The following is a 23,702-nucleotide window of genomic DNA, read 5'->3' as shown; positions in this document are numbered from 1 at the left end:
ATGGTTTTTCCATTATATTCCAAATCTCAATGGCTAAAACTACTTCTCAGTATGTTTAGGCTCCTTGAGCTCAATATTTTTTATTGTGATTCTTGTTTTTGATTTTGTAATTTTGGATCTTTATTTCCAACAATTATGTATCCAGAAACGTAGCCCCCAAACAGCTTTGATATCTGGAAAGCAAATCACATGTGCACACACACATGCAAATCCCAGGATTTTAGATGTATCTTGAGATTGTGACAAAGTATTAAAATGATATTTAATGATGACTTAATGAAGAAAAGATAAACATAACCTCTTTGTAGCATTCTTCCTGTCATCAGTTGTGAAGCAGCCTGCAATTTTTGCTAATGTTTGGTCTGAATGGAACATTTCTTTTTCAAATAATGCATCCATTTCTACTATTCCAATGGTATAAGAGTTATTTTTCTTGGTCCATAATGCCTTTATTTGTGTTTTAGTACTTCAGTTTAAATAACAGAATAGAATGAGCATTTCCAAAATGTGCATTGGTTGGCTTTATTTTGCCAGAAAATATTTTTATGAAGATTTGAGATATGCACACAGTATAAACTTTTTACGGACTGTTGCATTTTTAATTACTGTTCCATTGAGATAGAACTTCCATTTTAATTTGCTGCAAGGTATTTGTATGAAAGGCCTTTAGGGAGATATCATTTTAAAGTTAATTCCTTTCAGTATATGGGTCTCTGGAGTAGGATAAATATTACAGTATGAAGAACTTGTAGGAAGCTAAAAACAGTCTCTGTGGGATTCTTTCTTGATAAATGCAGTTACTGAAAAAAAAAAAAATACCACAATGGTGTTATGTAGAAAAAAGACCCCTTTGTAACTTATTAAATAAATGGCTATGTCAAATAACTGGCTTCATAGTATTAATGAAAGAATTCCTTTTCTTGAGCTTGAAGGAAGCTTAGCTGGAGTCTTTTTCTCATACTTTTGTTCTAAATAAGGTACTTTACTTTGGGCTGTGGGTGCTCGTTTCTTATAGTGTTTCATCAAGGATCTGGTGATTATATGTCCTTTTTAAGTGCCAGGTTGAGGGAGAACAATAGAATGTCCTGGAGAATTTTGAACTGAACTTTGGATAGCAATAGGAATATATTTCAATTGCTGGATAGCCGTTGGCATTGAAGCTTCAGAAATGCTTTAGGGAAGCATGTAAATGTCTCTGAAAGTGTTCAGCTCTGTTCAGTGTGTATTTGACGGACATCTACCGACTTAAGTTACAGAGAGAATTCAAAATCCTTGGTCACCCGATTTTTTTTTAAGAATTCAATATCTCCGCTGCATCCTTAGAAGGGTCCTGTTGTTACACTGATGAGCTTATTTCAATGGGCTTCAAACTCATTTTACTCACATCTTTTTCTTGTACAATGGTCTTGATTCTTCTCACAGTCTCTGGTTTAAATTAACTTTATCATGTTGCTAAATTTTTTGATAAATATGATATTCCAGAAAGTGCAATAGAGTTTCTTTAGTGAATGATACATTTCTTATAAAGCCAAAAGAAACAAATGCATTTTCCTTTTTTTTTTTAATTTAATTTTATTTTTAAACTTTACAATATTGTATTAGTTTTGCCAAATATCGAAATGAATCCACCACAGGTATACACGTGTTCCCCATCCTGAACCCTCCTCCCTCCTCCCTCCCCATACCATCCCTCTGGGTCATCCCAGTGCACCAGCCCCAAGCATACAGTATCGTGCATCGAACCTGGACTGGCAACTCATTTCATACATGATATTATACATGTTTCAACAAATCAAATTGAAACTCTCTTCTACTATGGCAGAGAGACTGCCACACAGAATGATTTCCTTCTAGCATCTGTTGCTTTGCTGTCTGTGTTAAAATAACTTTGCGTATAGTGAACATGGAATGGGCCATTAAAAGAAATCCTATAGAATATTGTTTTCTTTGCAGTTTAGAAGATAATTGATAAAATACTTATACATTCATCCCAATAAGACTTTCTGGGAGATCATTAAAATTCTTTGTGTAGAATTTTAACAAAGTGGAACTAACCATTCTCACCTATCACTGTGGCCTTCTAAATTCCCTAAAGCATTTCTGAAGCTTCAGTGCACTATCAAGTTGAATGGATATAATTAAGGTATATGACAGTGAAAACTTTTCTTCCCACGGCTTCTATATAACAAGTATTAGAAACTGAAAGATTCTTACTAATTGAGATAATTTTTTTTTAATGTTTTATAGTGTCCTGATTCAGCGTGTAAGCAGGATTTATTAGCCTACCTTCAACGAATTGCCTTGTATTGCCATCAGCTTAACATCTGCAGCAAGGTGAAAGCCGAAGTACAGAATCTGGGAGGAGAGCTCATTGTGTCAGGGGTAAGCTGGGACCTGGGCTTCGCAATTCGAGTTTCCACTGTTGTTCTTCCAAAGCAAGCATTCTTGGCAACAGTACTGCTAAAAACACCAAACTACAGTGATTCATAGGTAGTTTTTTTTTTTTCTTTTTAAATGTTATCACCATTATTCCAGACTTTACAAAAACTCACAATGAACAATTTGATTTTCCAATTACCCTGTGTTTATACTAGCCCTATAAAATCTCCATTCTTCACAAGAAAACTAATTTCATAGTCTGGAAAGTCACTGCCAAGTTGTGACTATTATAATTATTTGGGGCTTTTGTATATTTACTCATTGTAAGTCTACTTCCCTCTGTTAGTCCTAGTAATTTTCATTCTCTGTTCAGGAGCCAGCCTCTCTATGTGTGGATTGTGTTCACATGTTAGAGATGGTGAAAACAATAGGAATTCATTCATCAGGTTCCAATGCATACTAGGTTATCAATAACCTTTAAAAGCCAGAAAGCATTTGGATTTAATACAGGTTGATTTGCTGTTGCCAAAAACTAACATGGTTGTCAGACACTAACAATTATAGATCTTTTATTCAATCACTTCAGTGTTTCCCTTCTCATGAAAATATAAGTATCTGGTCCATTTTCATCAAATGCAAAGAAGCAAAAAGCTCAATGAATAGAAGTATCATGATTTCTTGGCAAGATTTCCAAATGTATGTGTTGAGGTTCTTACCTTGGCTTCTTCTCCTCCCTCAGTCCCTTTCTTTTAACACAAGATGCCATCTATTGTAAACTATTTGCAAATTCCAAAGTGTGGCTCTGCCACCTTTAGTTCTTTTCCCAGTCAGACATGATGCTGCCATTTTCAGTGTGGCATTATCAGAAACAGAATGTTATCCATATGGTGAATGCCTTGTGAACATCAGACTGGTCATGAAGCTCAATTCTTCCTCAAGACATTTCCAGAAATTCACCATTTGATTAAAAATATGTGTAAAAATCATCCTTGAACCCAAAGGTTTCAGTTCCTGTATTGTTTGGCATTTAGAAAACTTAGCTGGGAAAAGAGCTTATCTGGCTTGCATGGAGATTCCATTTAGAAAGTCTGTTCCATGCAGTCTCATCTAGTGCTCAGTAAACTGCGATTTTGTGCCTCTTAGCAAAGCATAGTCACCCCTCCTTTTCCAAAATGATCCCGCTTCAACATTCTTCAACAACCAAGAGCAATCTGTCTTGCAATGTGTCCTTCCTGCCACATTGGTTATTACCAAGATTCTCTCTGCCAACAAGTGATCGAAACATTGCATTTCCCTTGCTTCCTTTCTTATCTTCAGCCTCAATGGTATAGTTTCCCATACCATTCAGCTTTCATGTCCATCTGTATCAAGCACCTGTGGGACTGAGTGCATTTTGTTTCGCTTGCCTTGTGTGCTTTCATTTGTTACTTTCGAAATCTTATTATTTACATGGATGCGCAGAGCATCTTTGTGGATCTCAGACTCCGCAACCTCATCTAAGCAAGTTTTATGGGCAGAGTTGCTCTCCGTCGTCCTCTCAGTGCCCATTGTTCATCACTGCCTCCAGAGCTTCATTTCCATTGTATTTTCCTCATTTAGTTGTAGTCCAAACCATCACTGGCTTTTATCACTTGCACTGTTGGTATTGGCAGAAGTGTTTGAGAACACTTATCACAAAGCCTGTTTCCTTCTTTGAGTCTTATTGGCAATGTTCGTAAATCCTTGCATGGGAGAAGGCTTCTTTCAGAGGAATGTTATACCACTTTATAATAATTGAGTCAAATGCATTATAAAGATTTGCTTATATTGCTCAGTTATGGGCCTGCTCTTGGTTTCTTCATGATTTTTTTCCAAGCTTGATTGCTATTTGGTGCCACACCTGCATCTGTAGTCTGCTGTCTTTGCCACTCTGCCTCCATCTTCTTCTTCATCCTTCATTGATGGCCAATAGAGAAAAAACAAACAAACAAAAAAAAACAGCAATATGTTTATTTTGCACGGTAGCACACATGACTGTCTTCAAAATTCTGAAAGAGTCAAGAATGTGAGACCCCATACACACAAACTTTCAATGATTTTGCCAAGAAAGTTCATCCATGCTTTGGGCCCCGTTTATTTTGTTGTCTGGCATGACGAAGTTGCCACATTTTTATGAAGTTGCTATATTAAATACAGTATGCATATATATATATATATTAAATATAGTATTGCATATAATATGCAATTAAAAAGAGAAATACTTAAATTGTCCTTGTTTTTTTCCTATGTCTTTGTGTACATGGTATTCAAAACTGTGCCTTCTCTGAAAACCCCTAGAACAGTATTTTCATTAGGAGTCAAAGTTTCTACTGAAGCAGAAGAGATATGGATAATTTTTTTTTCCCTTTTGCCAAGAAAAATTATTTGGATTTAAAAACTGAATGCCATATTTTTATAGTCTTATGCTGGCATGATGAACTTAAACTAAAAATATGCTCATGTGCATAATTGTATACCATGTCAGCATGTGTATGTTTTATGTGAGTCTATGTGTACAAAGTGGGAAAGGCTTCTTCTCTGGTGTCTGCCTTTGACTTGAGAGGTGGCTCAGGAAATCTCAATAGGACATGGTGACAGTGGGTGCAAAGCTTTTCATGAGTCATAATGGGAACTAGAGAAATAGACGAAACCAGGGTGTATGCCTATGGATGCTCATTCATGCAACTGCTATCTAAGAAGCAGCATTAGTTTTCTGGCTGGCAATCAATTTTTTTTTTAAGTCATTGGCTTTAACATTTCTCAAGAGTGGAAAGGTGCCATTCTTATTAAATCTCACAGTAGAAGATGCATATTTGTGAGCCAGTTCAGCTCAATGTGGTTGCTAAGCAGGTAATGGGAAAGGGAATTAAAACAAACCAACCAACAAACAAAAAAACCCTCAAAGAGTGATAGAAATGTTAGAGGAAAAGCAGAGGAAATGAAAGCCCAGACAATTAAACAGCCTGATAGTTTAAATACTGGCTTTATTTGCTTGTTTAGTTTAATGTTTGGTAGTTTAATCTTAAGCTGGTTTACATGCTTTCTGGAAAAAGACTGTTGTAAGAAGAAAAGATAAAGAGGAAAGGGGAGAGGAGGAAGGAAGAAGCATAAAAGAAGGAAAAAGAGAAAACAAAGGAAAAATAAATTTAACCATAGCATAACATAAATAAGTTCAATACAAGTAATATCCATTAAAGGTGACAGCATTTTATTCATCAGGGGAGACAAGTTGAACCACACTTTTTCAGCATGTAAATATGTTTTGAATACAAATGAGTTCCAATGCCATGCTATGGAAATTACCTGTATATTTGATTGTCATATTTTTAATTAATTTTTCTGCATTCAGTTTCAGAGAATTTAATACATTCTTTTAAATTTAAAAATGGAGATATGCACATGCAACTGGAGAAACAAAAACCATTTTATAAGCCTTGATAATCTTTAGCTACCCAAAGATTTATACTTTGTACATTATTAAGAATGAGATTCAAAACACAAATGTAGGGATTTCGAATTTAGAATGCTGAATATCAAGCATTCTGATAAAACCAAAAAATTCTATCTAAAATGTTAAGTTTAAATACAACAGGAGCCCCATTATAACAAGAAAGCCAGAACACAAGAGCGATAACTCTGCTCTTGACAAGAATTTGATGTTCAGGTTCAGAGATGGAGGGCCACTGATATAACTTAGAGCTGACTCTACATGAGAAGTTACAAAGTTAATAGATTTTATTGCAAATAAATGCCTTTTTTCATGCAAACAAAATATAGGAACAGAGTTTAGAGGTGACAAATGTTAGTTCCCTTAGCCCTCAGGCTGATTAAGTGAAGCCATGACCTATTCCTGAAGCACTGAGTAATTTGCCCTAAGTGAACTTTTGTTCTTTTGTCTTTTAAATATCTCCTTTCCAAATTTGAATTCCTCTCAATTGGGTTATGGAGAAAAGTTTGACAAGGTGAGCAAGCATAATTTGCAACACTGGTAGGATCTGGATTGGTAAAAAGAAAATTGGAGAATAAGGGGTCAATTATGTTTCATATCATTCAAACATTGGGCTCAGTTAAAACTAACATGAATATTCATGGTAATAGCTAAAAAACACTCATAAAAATACTAGAAACTAGTCATATTCAAGTCAATTTGAATAAAATACATATATGCTATATGCACATGCTTACATATATACACACAACAAATAAAGCTGATTTGCTTCCTTGTCCCCTTAATAAGCAATAATTAAGAAATGAACAAATGATTGACAACTGTGACTAATATCTAATTCAATGTAATACAATTTGGGGGAACATACAGTGTTTCTTTGTACAATGTTATATATATATTTGTACAATACCATATATATATACATATACATACCTATATATACTTGTGTGTGTGTATATATATATACACACACATATATATAATGGTGGTTGTTTGAGATGAGAATTGCATTATACTTGAAAATTTTTTTATTCCCTCTATAAAAAAGTATCAGTATTTTGTAATGGGATGAAACAATCACTGAAACAAGCATTGTATTGATACCTTGTTGTGTAGACTCGTACTTTAAGCACAATTTTGGGGAAAAAGAGTCTTTTTTTATGTATCTTCTGATTCTGTCTATTGTCAATTCTTGATTATCTCCACTGATCAAAGTGTAGTAGTAATGGGAAAAAAATCTAAATTGCTAGCTATTTCAGTTTGAGTTTGGAATGCACTTCTATGCTTCATTTAAACAAAAGGGTATGTGTTCAGGCAACTCACAGCAGTTTCAAAGAATTTTATCCAGACCTTCCAGAGGGTAAGTTATTAAGTATTTGGCTTAAAGAACTTTTTCTAATCTTGGGAAAGTAGGAAAATCCAGATCCAAGGAAAGTAAGATTAAAGCTAAAGTCAGATTATCAATCTCAACGGAGGGATAATGAAGAAACTCTGTAATAGTAAGAAAATTAAATCGGTATTCATCATTATGAATTCAGAATGGCAATAGTTCTTTGCACTTAATCTTCTAGTATGATGGGTTGTTGCATAACTCAATCTTTCTCCCAACAGCCTACGCCTTAATGTGTTATGATGGTACAACTATAACCATAGAAATTCTGATTCCCACTTTAAATCTTCCTTAGTTACATTCATGTCATTGTCCATGGTCATTGACTTTTGCACAACCCAAATTATGCAAACCTTAAGATAAAAATAACCCTTAAGTTTTTTTCAGTGCAAATTCATTCTCAGTGTTGTAAAAGTGACATTTAACAAACTCCAGGCATTATTTTTGGAAGAAATTTGAAATAAGTTTTGTAAGAAAGTAAAAAATCTCCTTGGGTTTCAGGCATCATAGAAAGCTTTATGTCTGTAGCACCACAGTATATCACCCTGACTTCAAATAATAATCTTACACAAAGGAGGAGGGTATGTTGCTTCACTGTAAGAAGTAACTCTTCAGATATATACTCAACGATACTAATCTAAAGTTACCAGTATGGTTAATTCTATTCATCAAAAAAAAAAAATCAGTTATTCACTCATGAAATTAAACCAGTTCGTTATCTTACTAAATTGTTTTATACATAGAAAAAGACTTTGCTAATGCAAATCCTAAACTAAGAAAACAGACTCGATTGTGGCAAAGCTGGGATGTGAACCAAGCAAATAACTCTTTGACCTCAAATGGAGACATGGATTGACCAAACTAGGGTCTACTCAGTGGATTCACTTGATTACATCACCTGAACTTGTGAGCTGAGCAGTTTACATTTTAGCTTAAGGGCATTATTGCTCATAAGAGCAAAAAGTGTTAGTGACTTTATGAACAGAAGAGTGTCTCTGAGTCAGAAATATCAATGCCATTACCTGTCACTGAATCAATGGACTTTCATTCCTTTGGGTTTTAGAATTTTTTCAAGTTTCAAAAACCACAAATTAAAATAAGGCAGGCAAATTTTTCATGCAATTATCTGTTAGTAATTAATGTCTTTGATTTTAATATTCTAAGGGTTTTTTTGGCATCAAATGAATAGTAATATTTTACAGAAACTTGGAAGTGAGATACATAGAAGGCACCTAAATGAGGGATAATGATTGCACAAATCTTTTGATATCTGTGAAACACAGGAAAACGTAGCTAAAGATATCCTGGTTTATACAATTTTCCCGTGAGATATGTTCAGAGATCTTGTCTACATGTAATAATTGTCTGAGTTCCTTCTAAGATGTTCTTTGTTTATCAGTATGTTTTAAGAATTAATGTCTGTAGTAGTATTTTAGGAGCTAGCACCTTCTCCCCCATTTTAAACTAGTTTTGGATATATGAGAGCAACCCAGATCTACCTGTTCCCTTCAGTTGAACCAAATAATTATGAGAAGCTGAAGTGTTGATTGAATATCTTTATTTAGATACAGTATCTATAATTCAGTTCCTCATTTTTGGTTTTCCTGTATACCCTCCGATTTGTCAGCTCTAGTCAAGAAATATGTTATTTTGAATGGATTACCCAAATCTATTGTGTTTTTATTCTTGTTTCTACTTGGACATGCCTTAAGAGAGTTAAAATATGAACAAGTTGATATAAAATATATAATTAAATTTAAAAAGAGAATATGAATATTAAAACCATATACTTAATGTTATCTGGGAATTTCATTATTGATTTTGTATGACCTCAGATGACTCAAAATAAAGCAAATAAAGAGATGCCGATAGCAAAACTGAGACAGGAGCAGTATTTTTCCTAGGAAAAAAACAATGGTTCCATAAGCTGTTCCTAACTTCTAATGACAAACTAACCATCAGAGTTCAGAGTTGTATTTATTGCTTGTTCTTATAAGGATATTTTAATTCATTGAATTTTATGTTCCTATTACATTTCAACTCCCACATAAAAGGAACAGTGCTAAATATTGGTTGGGTGGGAGCATTCAAGGTTCTTTACCTCTAATAGCAAATCATTTTTGTAAAAGGGTAAATTTTTCTGTCCATTGTGCTTTTATTAGGTTGTATAGTCTCTTGTTTTCATTTTACCTCACAGTTTCTCATCTTACTGTTTTAGTATTTTCAGCTGGAATAGCGGGCCGTCTGTTGAGCTCCCTCTGTGTATTCACTGGTTTTCTTGGTTTACTGGAAATAAAACTGTGCTTAACTTACTATTGTCTACATTCTGTCCATACAGACTATGTCAAATGCTTTCCCCAGTTTAAATGATTAATAGAATCTGCCTTTGATCACAGCCCTTTAGAGGAGAAATATGTCATGTTATGGCCCATGTATCTTACAAATGGGAAAGACTTCTGGATGGGCAATATGGAGGATTTTTAGTTCAGATTTGTTTTACTGCTTCAAAATACATTGTCTTACTGTATCTTGAACAGTCATTTTCCTTCTGGGCAATACATATGTATTTCAAATATTTCATCCTAATTCTATTTTCTTGAAGGCAAGATTAATTTAGACTTTAAACTTTTCTTTCATCATCAGTACTATATCTTATTTTATTGCTTTTCTCTGAATACCTTCATCTATACAGATGTCTTGTTGATAATGAACTTGATTGGAAGTCTGGCTAGATGTTCTGTCAAATCTCTATAGTCTGCCTTCTTTTCTCTGTTTCCTTTTGCAACTTTATTTTGCAACTGAAAGAGAATATCCTGGAGAAGTTCCAGTCTGCATCATTTTCTAAGGACATGTACGCTTTTAAGTCCAGGGTTCTGTATGTAAGATACTATCTTAAGACAAATTCAAACATCATTTCTTTATCTGGAAACTTCTAATTCAAATATTTTGCTATCAAAATTAATTGTATTCTCTCTTGTTGGGATATTTAAGATTTTGGTCACATTGCATGCCAACTGCCTGATCATGTCTTCCATGATAAATTACTTGGTAAATAGATCTGCCAATTATTCTTTTGGAGTATACAAATTATTCCACCTGGCTTTTCTTCATCCTTTGCACTAACTTAAAACTTTTTTTTTTCATAACAAGCAAATAAATATTTGAAACCAATCTTACATTTCTCTGATCCGAAGAAAATTATAATCATGACTTCAATAATGAAGTCTCTTGACTGAAATCTTGCAAACACTTCATGTCTTGTCTTGAAGGGCTAACTCATCCATTTCTGTAATGTCATAGGAAGTATGCATCAAATCCATAATTGCAGTGAGACTTAGTTTTCATGAACAGTATCAAGAGGCTAGATCCCAAGAAGACCTAGAAATTTTCTGATCCAGGCACTGCATTCTGTGTCAAAGAAAATTTTGTTATTTTAACTAATATCATAACTAAATACATTATTGCAATCAATTATACTAAATCACGGAAAAAGTCAGCACAGTTTACCACTCTGCATCCATTTGATGCAGCCTAGTTTTGCATTGGGTTCCTGAAGTCATGTTCTACTTACAAATAAATGATATAATTAATTAGAAATGCAAAAAATTATAATCTAAGGCCAGTTTGTTTTAGTTCAATATTTAAAAAGTGTTTAACTCCAATTTTATTCTAATACCTTAATATTGGCAAAAGTGTCCCTCTTTGTTGAGTAGTAAAAATTTTAAAGTGTTTATTGGGAGAATGGACAGATGCATCATTAATCTTAAAATAGTGACCTTTATATATTGTACAAAAGATGAGATGACAGAAATGAGTTTCTGGTATATAATTATCACTTTTGAAACTGTTTGATTATAAAATTGGTAAAAGAATAACACTTTACCTACAATGGGGAAATCAGGAGATGGCTAATTTCTAAAACCAAATGGGACTGTTACAAAGCATCAAAAAGGAAAGATAAGCCAACAAGTCAATGATTCAATACGCAAAAATTGCAAGAAAATAGCTTTATAGGTTCATTGTGAAATTTAACACAATAAAAGCTATTAAAGGTGAATTTGAATTTAGACTTAGATTTATTGAAGATGAGAATAGAATATTCAGCAAGGAAAACATGTGCAGAGTATTATCACTTCTTCTAAAAAATACTAAAAAATGCAAATATAGGAAAAATTTCATTCTTTCTTCTCATATGTCAGTTATTTTTTCTTTTTGTCTTTAGTTCCCTAGAGACAACCTTTAAATGCCTTTAACATTTATTTTAAAGTAAAAGATGGGAGTAATGTTGCCAAAGTCATAATCAGTTTGTATTTAGGAGCTCCTGTGTTTCAAAATGCTCCCTAATCTACTAATTTTAGTTTAAAACTGTGGTCTAAACACTTAGATATTTGGTAAGGTAAGAATGACAGGATTGGAAATAGAACTGTATTGGCTTAAAACACCAGAAAAAAAAAAATCCAAATTAGGAGTTTTGTTTATCTGCATGCAAAAATAGTCTCTGGCCTTTAACCATTCATGATGTGAATTACAAACTATTATTTTGAAACTTTATTAGAATATTCTTTGTGGAAATAGATTCACTTTTCATATATTCCACTGGTCAGATTAAAGATCTGGCTTCCATGTGGATGTTTCAGGACTGCTTGCTCCTCCTTTTGTTTTGTCATAATACTCACTTGAGACTGTGAGTAGTTCAATTTTCAAAGCTCTAAATCTACATTAGAAAAAAAAAAAAAGCTTAGATCACATTATTTTCCCATTTTGCCTGACTATATATATATATATTCAGACTTTAAACAAAGCTGTAACTCTGTGACTATAGCAGAATTGCATGTAACAAAAATGTTTGGTCACTGAGCATTAGTGGGTCATCTGAACTTGACCTCTGAAAGTACCTGCATAGTGGACCTTGTGATTGTAGCAGTATTGCCATTTGATTTCTCTCCAGGTTTGAAGAGAGAGCTAACTCCCCTTTTAGGAGTATGTTATATTCAGTGCACGTAGAAAAACTTTGTCAAGATTGTCAGTAGTATTTTATGTCAGAGATAACATTTTAAGAGGTAGAAATTCCAAGAGTCAAACTCGACATTGTTATTGGCTTATCTTTTCAATGGTGCCCATCACAAAACTCACCCTTGAGTGCAAAAAGGAGAAATTTTTTAAAAATGCCATTCTAGCAACAATGAGTGCATTAATTCCTCAGTGAACCCAATGGAAGAGGTAAGTACCCCCTTAGCACCAGGTACTGGCTGAGTGTGCTGAGACCCAGAGCTTTCTGAAGGTCACGCAGCAGGGCAATGGAACTTCTAACAAAGACATCTGACAATCCCCACTTGCTGTTCCAGTCGTTAAGAGTTTCAGCCCTTGCTTTCTTTCTTGGTGATCTTCAATGCTTTAAATAGGGGATTCATTCCCTTTGAACCCCACTACAGTTTTCCCCTACAGTGCCTGACGATGCGGGATGCTCCTTCATCCTCCTTCTCCCAAATGATTAATTTATCTGTTCAAAAGAACCAATGAGGAATCCAAAGGGCCGGACTGCTTAATACCACGGAGGCCCACCCATATCTCTTTCAGTACTTAATTCATTCACAGGCCTTTTTCTCCCAAATACTCACTCCCTCTTCCACCTCCCTAATCCCTTCCCAATAGGGTACATTTTTTTTTCTTTTTTTCTCTTGCTCTCTCTCTCACTCTTTCTTTTCTGTATCTCTCGGAAATCAGACAGGAATTCAGAGCACTTTCACTACCTTTTATGAGGTAGATTGTGATGTCATAGATGGGGGCAGGGCTAGTCAACTTTCTACCCACCTCCCAACCTGTGCTGAGGGAGCTCCGATCGGGAGTGGAAGCAGTGATTCTTCTATGGTGAGTAACTTCACTTTCTAATCTAAACTATCTCATTGTAAACATTAATTTTGAAAGCAGGGGGATGGCGTTTTGATGAAGTCAAATGTGACCAATCAAGCCCTCTTTACTTACTGTTTTAACCAACTTGGGGCAAAAGATCTACTTATTTATTCTTTATTTAAGTCAAGAATTCTACAATACAGATATACTCTCCAATGATGATCTAAACTTGAGAAGCTGAAAATGGTATTTTCATTCCTTTATTTCTCAGTCTTTCTTCCCTTTGGGAAGGAGAGTCATTGCATACATGGAATGAACCCATTCTGTAGTCATTTAGTAAGCTTTCTCTAAAGTAAGGCTAATCAGAAGACTGTATTCTTCTTCATTTGAAAGATTTCAGGATGAGAGAATACCCTTTATTGATGTTTGGCCAGAGAATCAGTCTGCTCTTCTAAAAATTGTAGAGTAAAATGGTAAAGAAACTGATACACAAGAATTGTCAAAAACTTGGTTCTGATATAAACAAATGAAAACTTTGCAATGCAAAAGCTAAAATACTTAATAAGAAAAAAAGTCACCACCCTTGCAAGATTAAGGGTGCAACCATTTCAATGTGTTTCAACCAAATTTGCTACCTTTTTGTTATATATAACACTGATGCTGTTGTAAAAAGCTGCTGTTCTTTGTTATATTCAGATTTCCATTGTTGCTGTTTAATTCTTTTATATGCCTAAGTATTTAGAAAGAAAAGATTAACTGCAGTGAGCATGTTTCTGCATTTTCCTTGTTCTTGCCTGGGTACCTATTAAAACTATCAAGATATCAACTTTTATATATGAGAGGCAAAGGAAGTTCATGGAGATGGTTATATCTTTAAGGGGTGTTGGGGTGGATGTTTTCTTAAAAGTTTTGACCATCAGAATCTGAGGCCCTGTTACTCTTCATGGGGTGGGATAAAACACATCTCAGTTTGAATCATAGGTATTATGAAAGGAGTTAAGTGCTTATCATTCATTATTTTCAAATCCCTAGTTAACTAGCTATGTATGAATATTGGTATTGGAGAATATGGGCAGTTTAAAAGGAGACGTCCATTCTCATCCACAGCTCTTCTGTTATGTGTAGACCCTCCAGCCCTCTCCCACAGGGGTCCTTCCCCACAAGATACTGTCCTTTTCATGACCTGGGGTAAAGTGGTATGGTCACTGCTGAAGCTATTTTCCAGCTAAGATTTCTAACCTAAAGAAGCAACTACAATGGTGAAGCTTTTAGGCACAATAAGTAGAACTGGAGTCATAACTGGCCCAGAGGAAAATGTAGGTGATAATCACCTGTAGTCCACTTAAAACTGCAATGTGGGCAACAGGTGATGAAACCTCCTGGGTTGGGTGATCCTTCTCAAGTCTCTGGTCTTCTTTTCATTAAAAGCGTTAGATCCTGGAACCCCAGGTCGGAGTAAACCTCTAGTGCCAAAAAAAGTCTGATGTCTAATCATATAATAGCTCAAGTTTTTCATGTCTTTTATCAATCCCTCATACAGCTGCCAGGTAAGAAATGCTCATATTTTACAAACCCTTGGAATACAATCATCTTTAAACTTCGTGAGTTAAGAATGGTTGTGTTGTACACTCGTGTAAATTCAGAGAATCTATCATGGAATGCAGTGTGCATGCACTTGTATACTCTCATGTGCATGTTTCATTGAAAGTGGTGTTCAGTGTTTTTATATCCATTTTGTATGTATTTGAATTATAATTTAAAATACATACATATATTGTGCTCTAAACAAAAGAGTCACATGTAACAAAAGTTACATTAATCTGATGTCTGAACACTAGTGCACTACTCCTATTTCTGTCGGTGACTAATTAGGTGACTCAAAGTAGATGCCTTTGATGTTTTGAGCCTCCTACAATGCAGGAGACCCAGGTTTGATCCCTGGGTCAGGAAGATCCCCTGGAGAAGGAAATGGTACCCCACTCCAGTATTCTTGCCTGGAGAATTCCATGGACAGAGGAGCCCAGCAGGCTACTATATAGTCCATGGGATCACAAAGAGTTGGACACGACTTAGTGACTAACACAGACACATACTTGGGCCTCAGTTTTCTCATCTAAAATGATGAGAGATGACTTAAAGGATATATTCTAAAGTAATACTGCTCTAAAGTTACATTGTTTTGTATGTTTTCAAAGAAATGGTTTATGGGGAAAAGACTGTATAGTTGATGAGGTCTAATTTTTGTAGTTGACATAGAGTTATTCAAACCTGAAGAAAAATTTCACTCCAACCTAGTCTCAAAATGTACCCTATATCTGATATAGTCTTACTTGTTTAATAATAGTAGTTCCTATTCTTTTAAGTGGACATTATCAAGCGATTGATGATTAGCTATGTGTTCATTTGGAAGACTAACTTGTTTTTTAACTTCTTAATTTTGTTATTTTGATTATTTGAAATAAAATATCCATACCCACTAGGTAATAGATGGAGCTAGGTCTCATTGGGACTCTGAAATTCAGAATTACTTATGCATTGTTACAGGAATTCCCTTGTGGTATTGGGAAGAGTTGGTGAGTAGGGAATTGATGAATCCTGAACTATATGTTATGAAGGACAAATGACATATAAGACCTGGCTCCTGTTCTTGAGGAATGTGAAACCTTTTTGGAAGTCTAGACACATACCATGTAACAACTGAGAGGTGAAGACAATAAGTGTCAAAGAACTAAGAGATATCCCTGTGGGCTGAGTTGGATTGGATTGTCCTCGGAAGGCTTTGTGAGAAGCTGAGGCCCTCAGCTAACTTTGAACAAAGCATTTTAGATTTGTGTTGTGGGAAGGGAAATATTTCAGATCAAAAGCCCACAGAATTGTACATTTTGCATAGAATAACCTGTGTTGAGAAATGTCATATATCAAAATAAAAAGTCTTTGCTTTGAGTTCAGTCCCATACATTTTGAGCCCCTTTCCCCTTAATTATATGCTGACTTTATAATATATGAAGAGGCTGCAAGTGAATTACTTAGAATGATTGTTAAAATATAATCAGGCTGCTATTTTCTCAGTTACACAAGAGGTCATATGATCACTCACAGCCACAGCTGTGGAAAAGAAGTAAATAAAATGAAAGAATTGGGGACAGAAGGAAGCTGTAACTCTGGGACATTCTGGTTTTCTGTTGAAGGTGGAAATGGATTGTCCTTTGGAAAATCAAGGGCTCTATCACTGACAAGTTTAGACAGGTTGCATAGTCATAGAAATGCCCATAAGCTAATGAGAATTCGTGTAGCCAGTACGATTTTCTGAAGCAAATGGAAGTTTCTTGCACTGAATAGGAATCATGTCAGACTCTGTTCTCAAACAGACAGTGATTATGCAAGTCTCTTTCCCTAATACACTTGGAAAGAGGTGATAGATTTAGCCATCATTTACCCACTTTGGGCTTCCCTGATAGCTCAGTTGGTAAAGAATCTGCCTGCAATGCAGAAGACCCCCATTCCCTTCCTGGGTCGTGAAGATCTGCTGGAGAAGGGATAGGCTACCCACTCCAGTATTCTGCCCTAGAGAATTCCATGGACTGTATATAGTCCATGGGCTTGCAAGAGTCGAACACAACTGAACGACTTTCACTTCACTTTTTTACCCACTTTGACATAGGAGCACATTTAAATGTGAAAGCCTCTCTGTTGCTGTAGACTCAGATGATGTTCCCTGTATACTTTGTATCACTTAGAGGGCACTGTTCCTGTATTTCTTGCCATCCAAGTTCCTTCTAGATTATTACTTTGGCCATTCTAATAGCCAAGAATTCCATGAGTAGAACTGCTTTATTACCTATCCTAAATTCTAAGGACTTGGTTTACATCATCCAGTGAAATGTTTCTTAATATTCTATCATGAAATTGAGATTAATTTCTAGAATATATTATCACAGGAAATCACTTTCTAAAACTAAACTTTACTGTATGGAAATAAGGAGTTGTAGGATCAGATTCAGTTTTACAAAACAGAGAAGGCTCTCTTAGAACTAATTTCCCAAAAAAGTTCAAGTAGGACTTCTGTAAATTTTTGTGGAATAATCTAAACTATTAAAGGAAGTTAAAGATATTATATAATTAGGTTTGTCTCAAGAGAACAACAATACAGATGGCAACTCTTACCTTCCTCCCCCAAAATGCCCCAGAGGTAATTTTAGAAATAGAAGTTCAGTTATAATTCAACAAACATTTAGTGAGTAAATAACATGTGATATTCACTTTCCTATGGATGGACATGGAAGTAGAAATGGAAAATGGGCACATAATCAGGAACTGTGATAGATTATAATAATCACTCTAACAGAACTATGTACGAATCTAGAGATTCCTGTAGAGAAGGGGGGAGAGGAAGCTTCATTAATGGGATAATATCTTTGAATATTCAGAGATAAATAGATAGGAATTTTTTAAATTGTGGAGAGAAATGATTAGCCCAGAGGGAAACAGAATGGCCATAATATTATGGTATAGATATATTCTGGGCTGACCAGCCCTGAGAATGCTAGAGATGGGTAGAAAGATGGAGAAAAATCAGAGGTAAAGTAAGAAAGGTAGGTGGGCACTGGAAGTCAAAGAAAAACTTTCTGACATAATCTTATTTTAATGACTGTCTCCCAAAATGGTCAGAGGATCACACCCATATGTCAAACCAAACACAGAAAGAGGTGGAAAGAGACACAGAAAGAGACTGTTAAAATGCAAATGGGCCAGACTGCAGACCCCTTGAATCAGAACTATAGGGCATATGTAGTGATTTCCTGAGATTGTAGAGCATATGTAGATTCTTGGAATCTCTAATTAACTACCCTATCTCACCTTCAACATGCCAGGTGACTCATTTCTATAGCAAAGTTTCAGGCAATAAAATTGACTCATTCTTTCTATATTCTTGGAAAAAGATATAAATTAAAAGAAGAAAATATTAAGAGTTAAAGATTTGGAAAAATAGGATAAAAGTAACATAATGTTCTTGAGAAAGTTGGTTTAAATTTCAGTTAAGCATAAAAATAATTTTCAAATAATGGTGGTTGTCAAATATAAAGAATTACTAAGCTATTAAGTATGGCTTGAAGAAAAGGCATGAGACTATAAACATTTAAGGGATTGCTTTGTGTCTTTCATCATCATGGATCAGTGCAAGAAGTTAATCAAGTTCAGAGCTAAGTTCTACAGCTCCCAATTTGTGTCAAGGTAAGGGATGGAGACAATAGTGCAGAGCAACATTTATTTCTGCTTCGTATTCTTTGGAAGAATCATTTGACTACTTTTTAATTTTAATTAGGAGAACTCTTCCCTGGTGGCTCAGATGGTAAAGCGTCTGCCTACAATGCGGGAGACCTGGGTTCAATTCCTGGGTTGGGAAGATCCTCTGGAGAAGGAAATGGCAACCCACTCCAGTATTCTTGCCTGGAAAACCCCATGGACGGAGGGACCTGGTAGGCTACAGTCCATGGGGTCGCAAAGAGTGGGACATGACTGAGTGACGTCACTTTCACTTTCTTTTCTATTGAAAAGAAATATTGATTAATCAAGCTCTCAAGTCAATGTGGGGTCTATGATCCAGGTGGTTCAGTGGTAAAGAATCCTCCTGTTCAATGCAAGGAGACACAGGACACACAGGTTTGATCCCTGGGTTGAGAAGATCCCCTGGAGGAGAAAATGGCAACCCTTTCCAATATTCTTGCCTGGAGAATCCCATGGGCAGAGGAGTCTTGCAAGCTACAGTCCATAGGATCACAAAGACTAGGACATAAGAGAGGGGCAGAGCACGTGTATTCCCATCATGACTAGAAAAATCAAGCCCTCATGCCAATGTAGGGTCTATGGTCTATGTTGAAAAATATTAATAACATAGCTATATATTTGAATCAATAATCATTTAGAAGTGCTCATATTTTTCTTCATGAATACCCCACTGGTCTGTGTAGAAAGTTATACAAATATTCAAAGAAGAGAGAGGCACTAGAGAGGTATTTTACATTTGACTAAGACATGAGAATGAACCGTGCTCTGGGAGAATGTGGCCCTGGATCACAGCCAGGAGGGTCAGTTCTGGACTTAACCTTTTGACCGATTCCATATTGTTCTCCCGTTCCAGATTGCTGGAATCTTCTCCATTTTTTCATTTGAGAATGTCTTTGTTTAGAAGTCAAGAAATGATAGAGAACCTTGCTTTTTCTTCATATTCATCTCTGAACTCTGTGCAATTGATAGCAATAACTGCTTTGGCAGAGCTGGAGATACTGTCGCATTCTGGAAGCAGTTGACTGATAGGATGCCGGTGCCTACCATTGACTAAGAAAATTAGTTTTGGCAAATTAATATAAAAGAAATAACTTTAATTCTTGCAGATTTTTTTAGCCAAAGAAATATAGCTCTGTCACTGGGCCTTTATTGCATCTATCTAGCCAAACATCACCCTGAGTGGTTCTTAGAGATGTGCCAGGCAAAATTATTTTAAATTTACCTTAGGGCCTAGCATCTTACCTGAGTAAAAACCAAGCCAGAGAATAGTAACAGTTACATGGTTTTGATTGCAAAGATCAGAAAAATAAGATGCGATCACATTCTCTTAAGGTAGACACTAAAATTGTAAGCTAGGTATTGTTATTTGAAGTGAATTTGGAAACCAACTCTGTCTTTTATTGACTGGGTAACATTCTTAATCTCTGAATTTTTGCTTTATAAAATGAAATATTATTACTACTTAGAGGAACAATAGGACAATTGCATGTAGTAAATAACAATTATTATTAAACCAGCTAAGATACTAGAGCTCAGTATATTCCACCCACTGTGCTAAGCATTTGAAAAGCACTTTACAGTCTGCTTTCAAGTCATCCTGTGGAGGAGATACTGTTATCCCCATTAAAAATATTAGGAAAAAGAGGTTCAGAGAATTTGAGTTACTTCCTGGGGGTCACAAAGTTAGTGGTTGATATAGGGTAATGGTTTCACGAAGCATACCTTGATCTTCTCCCCTAGCATGATGCATTCTCTCTGACATTCCTGACATGAAGTGCATTGGAGGACTCCTTTACTTATGTGTTTATATTCCTCAACTAGTCTGTAGCTCCATAAGCATAGGAATGTATCTGAATGTTTTTAATTTTGTCCCTGGTTCCTGGCACATTGAGCACATAATGTGTGCTTTCTAGGTTAGCTTCTTGACCATTCTTTTTCCATTTCAGTAAGTTATCACACTGAGAAATTCTAGTAAATATTTGTGAAGTCTGTCATTCATTTATTCATAGAATATTCCCTGAATTATTCACTCACTTATTCCCACATAAAAGCACCTTGCTACTGCTACTGCTGCTAAGTTCACTTCAGTCGTGTCCGACTCTGTGCGACCCCATAGACGGCAGCCCACCAGGCTCCCCCGTCCCTGGGATTCTCCAGGCAACAACACTGGAGTGGGTTGCCATTTCCTTCTCCAGTGCATGAAAGTGAAAAGTGAAAGCGAAGTCGCTCAGTCGTGTCCGACTCTCAGCAACCCCATGGACTGCAGCCTTCCAGGCTCCTCCGTCCATGGGATTTTCCAGGCAAGAGTACTGGAATGGGATGCCATTGCCCTCACCTTAAGTTATTTTAAATACTAGATCTCAAATCATATTGTTTACCTAAGATTTGGGGCCTAAAATCAGGTAATTTTTTCTTTAGCACCCTGTTTTTTTGAAATATACTTTGTTAAGTTTTCTGATACATTATGTAGACTTTTTTTTTAAGGATTATGGTATGTAAACATAGAATTTCTTCCCAGATAGCTGAATTAGTCAAATTAATTATTTATTTAAAAAAAGGAATTTGAAATAAGGACCAAGAGACATGGCTGGTTTCATTTGCCCTCGCACATGAAGGTTGTGATATGTTAAAATGTTAATTATATTTAGGTGTGAAATATAACCTTTAAATTAAGTATTCTAAATTATTAATTCCCAATTATAGAATTTATAATTCATGTGTTTTAATTAAATTTAGAGTCAGCTATATATTAATGTGGGCTTCCAAGGTGGCGCTAGTGGTCAAGAACCTGCCTGCCAATGCTGGAGACATAAAAGACTCAGGCTTGATCTCTGGGTCAGGGAGATGTCCTGGAATAGGATATGGCAACCCACTCTAGTATTCTCGCCTGGAGAATCAAGGGGACAAAAGAGCCTTACAGGCTACAATCCTTATGGTCACAAAGAGTCAGACATGGCTGAAATGCCTTAGCACGCAGCACAGCACAATATGATAAAACATCCAAATAGTAATTTCTCACTCACATATACTGTCTATGGGTGGTTCAGTGCTAGTATAGTGAAACAAGAGTTATCAAGAACCCAAACTCCTTATGACTTTAGTTTTTTGTTCTGTTTATTATGAGGTTTCCATTCTTAAATTTATCTTTTGGTCCAAATTGACTGCAAAGTATTCATCCTCCCATTACCCACAGGAAGAAGAAAAGAGGTGAGAGGGGAAAATGGTGTACTTCGTAGTTGTATTAGCACCCTTTAAAATATTTCTCAGGAACATCTATATCCCTACCCAATTGATGTCTACTTACTACATCATATGATGAATCTGACAAAAAACAGGAAGAAGTAGGCATGGAGTGGTCGTTCTTATCCATGTATACCTTCCATTCAGTGGAACACAAACTGGTTTCTGACTTCCAGTAGAAGTCAAAATATTTGACCCAGCTGAGCCCCATTTTTCTCAAGTGTAAAGTGAAAAAAAATATTAGTATCTACTTTCTTGTGTTGTTTTTAAGCTTAAATGTGTTACTGTGTGCCACAGACTGAGTACAAGGCCCAGAAAGTAGAAGTACCAGGTAAATGGGTCACTAATTTTGTTCTTCATTATCTTGTCTCTTCCAAAAAATGATGGTCTTTTTATCACGTAGGTGTCTTCTTGCTGTCTTTCATCATGTCTACCAGTCAAGCCATTGGACATATAGTAGTGAACAACTAGCCAGTGTCTCTGTCCTCATAGAAATTGCATTTTTTTTTTTGGGGGGGGGGGAGGTCATTGAGAGTCCTGGAGGAATCACTGCAGAGAGGTGGTAGTTGAAAATATAGAAGGGAATGACCTCAACAGAGAAGTAAAGTTGATTCTCATATTTCAATCTGTAGAAGAATCACATGGGTATAGCAAATAAAAATGGAGAACCGTAGACTTTCCCTTCACTGTTCTGACACTCATATATGAGATCAGGAATCTGTATTCTATTTCTAAACAGTCTGAATGTGGTTACTCATGGATCACACTTTGAAAAATACTAGTCTAAAAAGGAAGGAAAGGAGTAAGGCTATGGGAAGAGATCGGAAAAGGCAATGGCACCCCACTCCAGTACTCTTGTCTGGAAAATCCCATGGACGAAGGAGCCTAGTGGGCTGCAGTCCATGGGGTCGCTAGGAGTCGGACATGACTGGGCGACTTCATTTTCACTTTTCACTTTCATGCATTGGAGAAGGAAATGGCAACCCACTCCAGTGTTCTTGCCTGGAGAATCCCAGGGATGGGGGAGCCTGGTGGGCTGCCATCTATGGGGTCGCACAGAGTCGGACACGACTGACGCGACTTAGCAGCAGCAGCAGCAGCAGCATGGGAAGAGATTACCAGGACTAGAAGTCAGTTTCAACCCTATCTTAGAACTCATGGTTTGTCCCAGCAGGCTATTCCAGTCTAGCCTAGTCTAAGTAATCCTTAGTTGTGAGAAGCTTGTTGTGGTTTCCTTTTGTATAGAACATTTGGCAAGCTCACTGGCATTGTCCCACTAGATGCTTGTACCCATTTCCTTTTCTCAGTAGTGACAATCAAGAGTTTCTCTGACCATGGCCAAGTATATCCTGGGTTGTGGGGTACAAAATTGCCCCAGATGAGAACCATAGGTCTGGTTGAACTCTTGATCTTGCACCTAGAATATACATACTATTTAAAATTGAGCCTTTTATTTCTTCCCTCTGGAAGGTTGGAAGACAGCAGATTCCAGGTTCCAGATTCATGTACCAAATGACCATTCTAGCCTGGCATCAGGCTGTGAAGGTACACTTTTCTAGAAGCAAGACTCCTGAGAATCCATCACCATCATCCCCTAGCTGTAACCTTCATATACTTTTTAAAGGTCCCCATCTCTCTCCCTTCTTGGTTACACCAAATATTCCTGGCTTAGAGATACAGGCATTTCTACTCTCAAAGGCAATTAAGGGCTCTCATAAGAATGTTTAAAAGAAAGTTAAGTAAAATGACTTCAATTTCTTGCTTTTTACAAACAAGTATATTGAGTTGAGAACAATTCAACTGTTTTTATAGCACCTTTTTTTTTAAACAAAACATTTTCACATATCTTTACATATTACTTTAACTATTCTCTCTGTATACCTTTCAATCCTTTTATGATGAGCTAGATAATCATGCCTTTTTAAACACAAGGAAAAAGTGATAGTTTATATTTTTTCTTTAGAAATATTAAGAAATGCATCAGGCCAAAGGTCTCCTTGAGATTTAAATTACTGATATGGGTTCTTTGAGGTATTATTTATGATGAGTAACTCTGCAAGGCTGAAATTAGTGTTGGGTGAGCCCTTGAAA

General features: G+C 36.0%; 1 protein-coding gene and 1 long non-coding RNA gene across 6 annotated transcripts in view; one reads left to right on the top strand and one right to left on the bottom strand.

Moving 5' to 3' along the window:
* Nucleotides 1-23,702, top strand: part of CTNNA2 (catenin alpha 2) — a 1,363,902-nt gene that overhangs the window by 1,316,612 nt on the left and 23,588 nt on the right. For 3 of the 5 annotated variants that reach the window (XM_061432721.1, XM_061432720.1, XM_061432725.1), the window contains 2 exons: nt 2,248-2,382; nt 12,960-13,103. In XM_061432721.1, the coding sequence (XP_061288705.1) occupies nt 2,248-2,382; nt 12,960-13,103 (279 nt within the window). The remainder of the gene's footprint in view (nt 1-2,247; nt 2,383-12,959; nt 13,104-23,702) is intronic. The other 2 variants (XM_061432723.1, XM_061432722.1) reach the window with 1 other exon arrangement.
* LOC133257176 (uncharacterized) lies at nt 2,322-10,637 on the bottom strand. The gene is made up of 3 exons (XR_009739439.1): nt 10,413-10,637; nt 3,096-4,311; nt 2,322-2,460 (listed from the first exon to the last, which is right to left on the bottom strand). It is a non-coding gene; the product is annotated as an uncharacterized LOC133257176 (long non-coding RNA).

The sequence above is a fragment of the Bos javanicus genome, chromosome 11, assembly GCF_032452875.1.
Source record: "Bos javanicus breed banteng chromosome 11, ARS-OSU_banteng_1.0, whole genome shotgun sequence".
Taxonomy (NCBI): Eukaryota; Metazoa; Chordata; class Mammalia; order Artiodactyla; family Bovidae; genus Bos; species Bos javanicus.
Note: the sequence above shows the minus strand (reverse complement) of the source record. Positions and strands in the feature narration are given on the sequence as shown.